General features: G+C 40.6%; 2 protein-coding genes across 3 annotated transcripts in view; one reads left to right on the top strand and one right to left on the bottom strand.

The window, feature by feature from the left end:
- mmp16b (matrix metallopeptidase 16b (membrane-inserted)) overlaps positions 1 to 1,786 on the bottom strand; it is a 28,158-nt gene extending 26,372 nt beyond the window's left edge. Inside the window, exon 1 of one of the 2 annotated variants that reach the window (XM_054768454.1) lies at positions 1,053 to 1,786. In XM_054768454.1, coding sequence (XP_054624429.1) covers positions 1,053 to 1,364 — 312 coding nt within the window. In that variant the 5' untranslated portion in view covers positions 1,365 to 1,786. The remainder of the gene's footprint in view (positions 1 to 1,052) is intronic. The other variant, XM_054768456.1, reaches the window with a different exon arrangement.
- Positions 1,787 to 6,623: 4,837 nt separating this feature from the next.
- egfra (epidermal growth factor receptor a (erythroblastic leukemia viral (v-erb-b) oncogene homolog, avian)) overlaps positions 6,624 to 12,284 on the top strand; it is a 66,300-nt gene continuing 60,639 nt past the window's right edge. Inside the window, exon 1 of the mRNA XM_054767215.1 lies at positions 6,624 to 6,901. Within this exon, the coding sequence (XP_054623190.1) occupies positions 6,748 to 6,901 (154 nt within the window). The 5' untranslated portion in view covers positions 6,624 to 6,747. The remainder of the gene's footprint in view (positions 6,902 to 12,284) is intronic.

The following is a 12,284-nucleotide window of genomic DNA, read 5'->3' as shown; positions in this document are numbered from 1 at the left end:
ATTTAGCCATGCTTAATTTCATTTAGGATGCTTAATTTAAGCAAAAAATACGTAACATTTTCTTAAATATACATTTTTTTTACTGATAATAGGCCGTTTTGAACCTTGAAACACCAGATTTATTTACTAATATACTTTTGAAAAACTGTCATAGACTGAAGCCGCAAAATTCAAAGTGCGAAGTGGCGAGGGACAACTGTATATTATATCCTTTTTTTCTGCAACCTATTTCACTCATATTGACAACATGGTTGAAGAAGATTCATGTTGTCTTTCAAAATATTTCTTTAAAAGCAGGGTCTTGAAAAAGAGGTTTCATCCTTTATTCTGGGTCGTCTTATATTTGGGTCAATACAGTATATCTATTCTATTGATTTTCTGACATTGGGATGAGGTTGCCAGGTGTCAGCTCCATCCATCTGTCCCTCTGTCCTTCCTTCCATCTATCCGTCCGGCCATTCACACGGCAACCAGCTGCCTCAGCGCGCAGCCAATCAGCAACGTCCCTGCTATGGCTAATCTGTCCATCCCTCCCCATTCCTCCGACTGTGCTCAGCCTTGTTTATCCTCGACCGCCTCGCTGCTGTGGGTGCGTTTCCTGTGTTTGTTTAAAAGACACTATCTCCCCAGATGTCAGCGAGATGTAAAATTGAATAATGGATGTTTGTGTGTATGCGTATGGGAATGCTATCCCTGTGTTTCTTCACATGAGCGGAGGATGTCTATAGATTGATGTGATATGTGATTTAAAAAAAAAAACAACAACAAAAACCAAACAAGAAGAAAATCCTGTTATGCAACTGGCATGTGTGTGAATGGCTAATCCGCTCCATCAGCTATGATGCTGAGGCATGTGTGGCCTATCACTTCATCATCAATGAATGCATTAGGCCAGTCTTCATGCTATCACACACACACACATCTTCATCCCATCTGGGTTATAATGCACAATGCAGCCTCCCCACTCCATCACCCCCATGTTGTGCTCCATATATTTTTTGGAGATGCTGCAGCCATGGAGCCAAAACAAAGGAAGGGCCGTCAGTTCTTACCTCGACGCTGAAGAGGTGCTGCTCCTCTCCGGACACTGAGCAAGAGATCCAAAGCAGAAGATGCAAGCAGAAAGCTGCCGCCTGAATGCAATCCGATGGTTTCCTTGCACTGGAGGCTACTAAGGTCATAATGACCTGTTTATATCCCGAGTGTTGTCTTCTTCTTTTCTTCTTTTGTGTAAGGAGAAGCCGCTCGTCTTGCTTTGGCTCCTGTGTCAAACGAGAGGCATCAAGACGTTTGTCTGTGGCTTCACGGGGCATGCAGAGAGAAATGCTCTCGATGTCATGCACAGATGAGGCGGCATGTTCCATCCGCTGCCCTCGCCATCCTTATTTACATCACGGGCTCCATTTAGGCACCAGCATCAGCATCATCATCATCATCATCATCACTGGGCTGCAGGCAGTCTGCGCAAAGATTGGCTGCCGCTTCTTCCTCCTCTTCTCGCCTTTCACGCCTGCGCTTTGATTTCGCTCATGAGAGATGAAATGTGCTGCTTTTCAGGCTCCAAGGTGTTCTGATTGGTCTTCTTCATAGCATGAACACCAGCAGGTTCGATGGAAAACAACAAAAAACAGTACCGATTTACCCCATTCTCGTTACAACACGGTTTATTTGGTCACGTTTTCATATTAAAAAAAGATGACGAGGCACCAGAAATTTGTGCTATCAATGTTATCATACAGATTCATGATTTTTTTAAAAATATGTTAGCCATCGAGTAGACGACTGGCAACGATTTCCTGGTCACGTGACGCTATACGTTTGCCCCAATCTGCCCTGTTGCTAGGCAGAATTCGTGTAGCATACAGGTAACCACTTATTTATATATCATTAATGCATTGCACTTGAATGACAACATCACACTTTAATAATTGCATAGTGGAAACTGAAGAATGGTGTCATGTGGTGCACTCTGTGATTTTGCTATACTTTTACTTTTACATTTCTTTGAACATATATGCTCAGAAATAGCCCTGAGTTATACGTATACTGTGTCATTTTTATTTGCTCTGCAATTTTATGGCATTATTTTTCGACACCGGTCAACCATAGAGGACCAAATTTAGCCCAGGAAAGAGAAAAATATGTCAATTGTCATATTTAATCAAATGTGTGATTTATTTATTTCCCAAAAATATTGAATACATCTGATGTGTTAAAAGTTCGTGCCACTCCATTGAATTAAGTTTTTACAATAATTACCATGTTCTTGCCAAGCTTGTAATTGTTTTTATTCAGTAAATGCCACATTTTCTATATTAAGTTGATTAACATGGATATAATCAAGTGGGGTTTAATTTAACAACATGTAAAGGTTTTAAGTACAACATAAAAGAAGTTGAGAAAATGAATAGAAATTGCAGTTCTGTTGCTACAACTGAGCCAAAAAATACACCCTGGTTAACAGATCACAGCATATCATAGCAATCCCCATAAATCATGCAAATATGCTCCCTAATGGCTGTATTACTTTCAAATTTTTTAAAAAGCAGGGGAAATAACAAAAAGAAGATAAAAGTTGTTTTGCTTTGAGGCCTGAAGGTTCCATATGGAACCACAACAATAGCCTGCAATAAACAAACCAGCCACACGGAGGCGGTGTTTCATGGCTCATAATGCCTGCCAGCCATCGGCTTGAGAGCTCCCCCCCCCCAAAAGGTCCTTAGAACATACTACTAGAACAAGAGTCCACCTGGACTGAAAACTCCAAAAAAAGAAACGAAAGAAAATCGTTCATGGTCTGCTTGACAGTCAGACGAGTGAGCCACTTTGAAGATTTGATGTGGTTATGTTTTGGTACATTTGGACAGGGACAGGACAAGCCTTTTACTGGAAGAGTCCTGGCACTGGTTTGGGGAATTCTAGCCATTAGCGGTTCTGTTCTCTTGCTCTTAAATTGGTGAAATAAAACATTGATTAGTGTGTTCCTTCTCCAAATGCATTTTTTGGCAGTTAACAAGACAAATACTAATGAACCTTTTGAACTTCTAGCAGTTCAGGTTTACTGCTATGTTAGTGGTGTTTGTATGTCACTCAGTGGCAACACAGCGCATGTTGGCCACATAGTCAGAAGATCGGGAAGATCTGGGTTTGAATCTCCACTTGGGCATCTCTGTGTGGCGTTTGCATGTTCATGCATGTGTGGGTTTTCTCTGGGTACTCCGGGTTTCTCCCACATTCTAAAAACATGCATGTTAGGTTAACTGGTGAGTCTAAATTGTCCATAGGTATGAATGTGAGTGTGAATGGTTGTTTGTCTATATGTGCCCTGTGATTGGCTGGCGACCAGTCCAGGGTGTACCCCGCCTGTCACCCGAAGTCAGCTGGAATAGGCTCCAGCATACCCGCGACACTAATGAGGAGAAGCGGCATAGAAAATGGATGGATTATTATTTTTTACATGTCACGTTCCCCTCCAATGCAAACAATAGGGAATTTGCATATGTGCCTATACTCTTTACCCTTGGGACTGATTTGGTCCCATTGACTCCCATTTCAACCACATATTTTTGATGTTGTCAAAGTGAAAAAAAACTTACATATTAAATTTTTATACAATGGTTTTTGGGTCCTAAAGGTCCTAAAAACATGAGCAATATACTGTATTCAAAATTAGATGGACCATTTTGGGAACTAAGAATAAAAAGTGTAATTAAAAAAAAATCTCTTATTTACTCCAAAAATTGCAGTGCATCAAAATCAATGTTGTCATCAATTATTGACCTAGCCAATGTTGTAATAATCCCAGGGGTTCTTTCTTATAACAAAAAGGACAAAAAAAAAACAATATTGTAAAAAATATATCTATTATTATTAGGTCTTGATACAGTGATTTGATACAGTGAAATTAGTCATCATAATGTTGAAAATTCAGCATTAGAATTGAAATTGCTTCATTAATGGTGTCATGATGTGATTCTTCCATGGAATCAGGTACACCTGAAACCCACCTTACTCATAAGTGTTACGCCACACATTTTGCAACAGGATGTAACCCTAAGAGGAGGGGGAGGAGGAGCAAATGGCTAAATTCCGATGGCATGAAGGCAGCCTCATTCATTCATTCATTCTTTCATTCATCATCAACCACTGGAAGGTGTTTGGCGTGTAGCGGACAGGTTGCCATGGCGATGACATGCTCTGACAAGCAGCGGAGAACACGAGCTCAGGTGCTGAAACAGTTAAAAAAAAGTAGAGCAATACATTTTATTGTTGTTAAAAGTCAACAATGAGCGCGTGCCAGCAAGTGTTTTAGTGTATCCACAATTAAAACGCATCAAATATTTGCCTTTACTGGAGATGAATGCCTCACATCCTAAATCGAGTTTTTATATACTTATTGTTTTCCTGCCTGTTTTCAATGTGAAAGCAATACAGCCACTAGGGAGCATATTTGCAAGAGGCCCGAAGATTGCTGGATATGCTGTGATCTGTTTACCAGTGTTGAATTGTTATGTTTGCTTGTGAAATGAGCAAAGAAATTATGCTAGAACGCAGGTTAACAGATCACAGCATACCGTAGCGATCTCAAGATCTCATACTGTGCACCTGCATGTGTATAATTTCGATGCCCTTCTGTGTCTTCGGTCAGCATTGTGGGTGCCTCAGTTGGAGAAAGACTCTAAATAAGCACTTGTTTCATCACCACTGTGGCAGTAGATGACCACAATGTATCCCCCGACATTTTCTCATACATTCCAACAGACAAGTGATTTCATGTAGCTGTTGATGATAAGCTGTCTTGTCTGTCTGTAGTTTTCCATGCAACACCCCTCCTCCCAAAAAAAATACACATGTTAAAACATTGCAGGCCCATTCGGGCCCTGCCATGCAGAACAGATGTGTAAAGCCCAACCGCATAATGTCATATAGAAACATTTTCTGCCTCACTAGGCGACTTAATAAAATTCTTACTTTATCGCACTTCAAATGTGATTTATTGGCCCTGAAAAAAGGAACATTTACTAATGTGACCTTTGAACTCAGTCATCTTCTGCTGAATATAATTCAAAATCACCAGCGTGCACTTTTGTCACTAGATGACATACAATAACTGGGACTCCAGAAGCAGCTGGCGTGTACAGGCAGGCCAAGAGACACGTGGCTTCTGCGGTGGTCAAGGCAAAAACCCGGGTGTAGAAGGAGTTTGGTGAGGCCATGGAGCATGACTTACAGTCGGCCTCAAAGACGTTCTGGCAAACCGTCCAGCGCCTCAGAAGGGGAAGCAGTGCCCGGTCCACGATGTTTACAGTGGGGACGGGGGCCTGCTGACCTCAGCGTTGGAAGGAATATTTTGAGGCCCTTTTCAATCCCACTGACATACCTTCCATGGAGGAAGAAGAATCTGAGGACACAAACACGGACAGTCCATCACCTTGGCTGGGGTATCTGGGGTAGTCAAAACGCTCCCCAGTGGCAAAGCTCCGGGGGTGGATGAGTTTCGCCCTGAATTCCTCAAGGCTCTGGATGTTGAGGGACTGTCTTAGCTGACACGTCGGGAAGTCGGGAACAGTACAGTACAGTTCTAAGCGCAGCCAAGGCATTGAGGGAGTCCAGTTCAGTGGCCTTAGGATCTCGTCTCTGCTATTTGCAGACGATGTGGTCCTGATGGCTTCATCGGGCTGTGACCTTCAGCGTTTACTGGGGTGGTTTGCATCTGTGTGTGAAGCTTCTGGGATTGCTCCCTCCGGGTTGGGAATGAGGTCCCAGTTGGAAGAGTTCAAGTATCTCGGGGTCTTGGTTGGAGCGTGAGGTCGATAGGATCGGCGCAGCATCTGCAGTAATGTGGTCGCTGTAGGGGACCGTCGTTTTAACTTAAAACACCTACATGCCCTCACAATGCTAAAAACCCTCAAATCAAATTATGGAATCAAATTATGGAACGGATTGAGTAAGGAACTCAAACGATGCACTAAAATGAGCCATTTCACGAAACAGTACAAGCAGCTGATGTTTACAAAATATAAGAAGAGTACGACTCCTTTTCAACATGAGGAATTGTGAATTGTGATATGTGATGTATGCTGATGTGAAATAAAATGTTCAAATAAATCAAATCAAATCAAAATCAAATCAAATCAAATCAAGTGTCTGGTCAGTGTATGTATTGTATTGTATTTTCTTAATAATACACCAGTATTAAATTGCCAAAATGGCCAAATCCAAGTTTTCCAAGCCCCTGAAAATGTATTACAAAAATTTAGAACGGTTTAGAACGGCACTGTATTGTCAAAAGTCTTGGGACACTGTGTAGTTGTACCTAATTAAGTGGCTAGTCACTTGTACGTATTGTATTGTATTTGCTTTGAAATGCAGCACAAAATTCGAGTTTAAAGTTGATTGATTAATCAAATTGATCCTCGTTTAGAAGCACCATATTGACAAAAAGAGACATAATTCTTAAATACAGCTATTCGTGTTGTGTTGTGCAAGTGTACCCAATAAAGTGTCCGGCGACTGAGACTGCAGAGGGAGGGGGAATGAGGAATGAGGGAGGTGGGAGGGGCTGCCGAGTGTGTGTGCGCATACCTGAGGCTGGAGTGTCCTCCTCTTTGTGACGTCATTGTCGTTCGTCCTAGCACCCTGAAAGTACTGCGTGAAGTGAGTGCTTGGAGGAGGAGCTGTCAAAGTTGGAGTGTGGGAAGAAAAGGAAAGGAAAGAAAAAAAAGGAAAGGAGAAGAAGAAGAAGTAATGCGACTTTCTGGACGTCCAAGAAGTGGAGAACAACGCCGCTTTTCCTCGGTAGCCTCGTTTATCCCAAAGACGATGGCCGTCCGCCTGGTGGACTGGCTGACTCTCACCTCTCTGCTCTTCCTGGGCTCCTCGGTTCTGGCGGAAAAGAAAGGTAAGTCTGCCTGGTACTACAATCAGTAACTTTGGAATGGGTTGTTAAGACTCTGCCTGGGAAAGTCGATCTAATGTTGAAGGGGGGAAAAGTTTCCCACAGTCTCGCTGCTCGACCCGGCAGAACCCTCGGCTTGGTTCCGCTAAAGCAGCGTCACTCTTGGCTTGAAACGGCATTTTCACATCTGGATAAAGCAGACTGCATTTTTTGTTAGCATTCAACTGCGCCAATGTGCTTTTTTTAGCATTCTACTGTGCAAACTGAGCAATAATTGTTTTGTCTTTAAAATTGTTTTATGGTGTTTGGCCTGATTGCAAACAAAATGACCTGCTTAATCCTAATAAACCTACATTTAAGCATAACATCTGCCAAAGCATTAGGCACACCTGCACAAGACAGTGAGATCCAAAACAGTACAGGAAGTGCATCAAAACAAGATTAATCATGATATCATGATAAAGAAGATATGTTCCAATTGCTGTAATGCAATGCATTAACTACAACCACAATACGAATTATATTTATAAATAAATACCTCAAACCTGAACGTTTTTTGTTGGTTTTACATTAAATTAGTGTGTCTCTTCAGGGACAACTGTCAAACTAATTTAAGGAAATGATCATTTATGAAACATAGAAATACAATGTCTCTTCTTGATCTTTGAGGCATAATTGAGCTAAAGTATTTGTGTTTAAGAAATAGTTTTAGGAGGAAAAATATGATCAATATGTCACTTTATTCTTTTACTCAATGACTTTCTTGTAAAGCAAAGAGTTGTGGGTACTTTGTGGATTTTCAGCTTTCTTTTGGCCCTGAAGGAACGGTTGCAGGAAATCGTCAGCTCTGTTTTTACACGAGCTTTCTTAAAGCCATGCTCCACAAGTCATGTTTATATCGTAAACTAGCTACGATTCACCAGAGGGAACGTTGTCCTGCAGCGTCCTCTGTTGATGTAATTTTTAGCTGACTAGGCTTTGTGATAAAATTAACACTTTTTGAAATGTGTAGCTATCTGGTGTTTTAGCCATCATAAACAACGCTGACGGTTGTGTGGATTGTTGATTAATCACGTCTTTAAGCAGTTGGGAGTGGAGTGCATTACAGACTGCAACCAGCAGAGTTGCTGATCATTCATTCTTAACTAGTTTGTGAACAGAAGAAGAGTTGTACAAGGAAGTATTAGGGCCACACTGGAAAAAAAATCGGAGATTTCGAGAATAAAGTCGTAAATTTATGAGATAAAAAATTGTACATTTACAAGAATGAAGTCGTACATTTATGAGAATAAGTCGTAATATTATGAGAATAAGTCGCGAATTTACGAGAATAAAGTGGTAATATTATATGTCATACGTGTCAGGGGAAAATAAATCATAGCTCTTCAGGAAGGAAGGAAACTTTCCTCTTGCTTCAAGCAAGCTTTTATTTATAACGTGGCAGCAAAACAGAGTATTTGTGCACAAACAGATTTGCATGTCTAGCCCTTCTCACTTCCGCCTTCCTTACGCCTTCTTTATCCCCACCCACTCCACATGCCCAAAATCATCTGCAAAAAGGAAAATAAAGTGATAAAATTATGAGAATAAACTTGTAAGTAAATGTGTGTAATGTGTGTATATATATATGTGTGTATATATATGTGTGTATATATATATATATATATATATATATATATATATATATATATATATATAATATGCACACACACACACAGATTCCTGATTTCTTTTTTTTTTTTGCATGTTTAGTCAATGACAACACAACTGAACACAAAATGCAGTTTTTCAATGAAACTTTATTATGAAGGGAAAAAAAAAATCCAAACCTACATGGCCCTGTGTAAAAGTGATTGCCCCCTAAACCTAATAACTGGTCGGGTAACAGCAACAATCTGGAGTTTCACACCAACAGTTGAATAGCACAACCAACATTTTAAAGTGTATGCAGAGGTAGATATGGATGCTGGATGGTGACCACTCATGAGACTTCAAATACAAATACTGGCATCTTGTGCTGTTAATAAACCTGTGCCAGTGTTTTTTGACCTGGTGCTAATTTGAGACTTCAGTGGTCATTTGCGTTTGTAGCCTATGCACCCGGCGACTACAGGAGAGTCTCTGTTTTATTGAATGGAGGAGCTAGCTGGAGCATTTACGGTATTTGGAAAACACGTATTTAAAAATAATATTAAAAAATAACAACTTGATCAGTTTGTTGGTGATTTTTATCCCGTAGGTGATCAATGACATTTAAAAAATCCTATCTGCTACATACCAGGAAAAACACTCTTACTGCTATAAGTCAGTGGTTCCCAAAGTTTTTACACCCACATACGCCTTCAAACATTTGACCTGAAGCCGTGTCCCCCCTACTCCTGCACACTTAAAAAACATATTTATCTCAATTAAATTGAAATATTGAGCATAATTAATTGGTTAATTCATTTTATAGTATTTCCGGGTCAAAATATTGTATTTTGCATGGTCACATTTTGATAGTTTGACTTGAGCACTGATGAATCGGTAAATAATCATCCTACATACTACTTTTATTCCAGTCTGATGTTGGCCACCTTCTGTTTGAATGGGTTGAATTTGAGCATCACTTTTTTTTGTCCACTCACGATGGCCATGGATTAAGTCTGCATATTATTTTAATTCCAAATTGAAGGGGAACGTTTAACAATCATGATAAAGCAGTATCCGAAGTACAGAAATACATACAACCAATGATAAAGCCTCATTTTCCCCACTCACAGTGGCAGGTTTTCACCACTGCGCCTTGCGGGAATTGGAACACCAATATAAATGAAATCTTCAACATTAAGCACTCTTAATGCACAAAATATGCACACAGAGCAACTGCCAACTTCGTGCTGTGTCTTCTTTCTGCTCCGATCTCCTTGCGCCATGAGGCGTTCAGGTACACTCGTAATTGTGAGTGTGCTAATTGTTTTTCATTTTTATTCACGTACCTCCGATTACAATTGGTGTACCTCTGGGGGTACGCGTATCCCACTTTGGGAACCTCTGCTATAAATCATGAAGACAACAAAAGTCCATTGGTGTTTATTGTAAAACATCACTTAATGAAGTAAAATGTAGTGATATACCAATGTAGATCAACACAATTTGAAATTGCAGGTATGCTTGTTGCAAGGCAGAATGCATGTGGCTCAGTCATAACAGTGAAAATAAATAACATAGGGCCTGAGGGCGTCTTGCCCCTGGATAGGAACAGATACAGAAAGTCTGAACAATAAGGAAACGACCCCAAAAACTTAATTTATGCAGCTATAATTCAGCAAATGAATGCCTTCTTGTATGACTGTATGACATGATGCTCAGTGGATCCCACGACAATTTGAGTCTCCTTCTGAGTATCCTTGGTTGGAATAATATTTCTAGGTATTAAAAGAGCAGACATTGATGTTTATGGTGTGACTCAGAGCTGCTAAAGGCCAGATGTCAGGAGAGAAAGTGACCAGAGGTGTTACCGTACCTCCTAATGACCTGAAGTTCCTATCAGCATGAATCATCCACCGCTACGCTCTGCTGTACTCACTGTGGTGCACAACATGCAAGTTGCGTCTCTCCGCTGCAGGTTTCATAAATCAAACCCGTTTTGGGAGTCAAAAAAAGGACAGAGCTCCTAAATATATCCTCTAAACAAAAACAGCAGCAACGGAGACGTTGTATTGAAACCAGAGGAGCACAATTGAGCCTCATTTACATTCCCAAAGAAATTCTAGTTCCTGCATGTGGTCAATTTTAGCATCATGCTCAGTCATGTTTCCCAAGAAAAAGGCAGAGATTATTGGAAAAAGCTGTCAGACTTCAGAACTGAATCTAGTTGAGTTTTTGAGGTTGTCACCCTAATTCTCCATCTTAGTGAGATATTATGGACAATTGTAGTTCTAGGAAGGGCCTTCTCTGTTCTCAGTGCACATGCTGTACCCATGCTGTAGCGAGGCGTGTTTGACAGCCCTAACTTTTAACACATTTGGGAAGAACCAGAACGGCAGTGGTGGACAAAAATGATGTTGATTCAGAAATATCTTTATATTTATGCTAGTAGTTTGGTGTCAAACTGCACTGTTTCTAAAATGTCGGCCTTATTCTGTTACATAATGCACATTAACCATCAAGCCCCACCTCTTTCATGTATTCAAGCCTTCATATAGGAACCACAAACATTTGCGGTAAGCTCGTAAAATGACCCACAGCTCCACCGCATGTTATGACCGTGGTGGTTATTTCCCAGATGACACGCTAGGCAGTCATGGCTAATAAAATCTCTTCGTTTTATTGTCTCTCAAGTGTCTCTTTTCCCCCAAAAAAGTTCAAGCATGAGGTGAACCTGCTGAGAGTTGTCTGCATGCTAATCTATCAAAGATGAAACTAATATGAAGGGCACGTTGGTGGTAAATCCTTAAATCCCTAAAGCACAGGAGCGCAGGATAACCATCTTATTGTACAATATGGCTTTCATTGTTTTTAGGATTACGCCAAATCTCTCACATTTGAATATAGAAGAGGGAAAGATTATCACTTTGGTATTTTAGTCAAAGTCGTGGCACAACCCCCTTTGACACTGCTTGTATAAACCGCCATTTTTACCTCCACCAAGCTAAAGGCGACAGATTATGTCACCTGGTAGAGTTTTGTAATGAAGATTGCTCCTCACGGCAGTTATTTATGATAACTGCAACTTATAAATAATATAATAATAAATAAATCCAGAAAGTTGGTAAAGTTGATGACATGTAGTGTTATGAAGTGATGGCACAAGTCTGTTTGAATTCGGAATTCGGACAACGTCAATTGGGACAATTCCCGCCTTCGGCAGGATGCAATGCAGTGACTGACTTTTTCACCCTGTTGTGTTGAAAGCATTTGTCCAACAAATTTTCATGTCAGTGTGAACAGAAAATTCCGATTTATTCAAATGCAACTCAGGCCTTGTTTGTATGTAGATTTAAATCCGATATATATCCGGTCTACTGCAGCCTGAACGATCAGCTCGCAAAAATCTGACCTATACGTCATCGAAAGGCGTGGTTTACCATGCAAGACTTGGATAAAGGTACTCACCGATGTGAGCAAAAGTTCTTCTTGTCATCCAAAAATTATTTTGTGTCAGTGAAGCGGCTCACGGCAATGTGCCACCACTCCCGCCACCCACAAGCTCCACTGAACAGACGTTGCAGAAAGTTCCTCACAAACTGCCAGAGCCAAAATTCTTGCCCTCTTTCTTCTTAATCTCCTCTGTGGAATCATTTGGTTAAAAAAATATTGACTCCCGTTGCACAAAATCCTTGAAATTGCCACAAACGCGTGAAAGGAATTTTGGAATTTTGCCCATCATCCACGATCCTTATGT

Source organism: Dunckerocampus dactyliophorus, chromosome 2 (assembly GCF_027744805.1).
Source record: "Dunckerocampus dactyliophorus isolate RoL2022-P2 chromosome 2, RoL_Ddac_1.1, whole genome shotgun sequence".
Taxonomy (NCBI): Eukaryota; Metazoa; Chordata; class Actinopteri; order Syngnathiformes; family Syngnathidae; genus Dunckerocampus; species Dunckerocampus dactyliophorus.
Note: the sequence above shows the minus strand (reverse complement) of the source record. Positions and strands in the feature narration are given on the sequence as shown.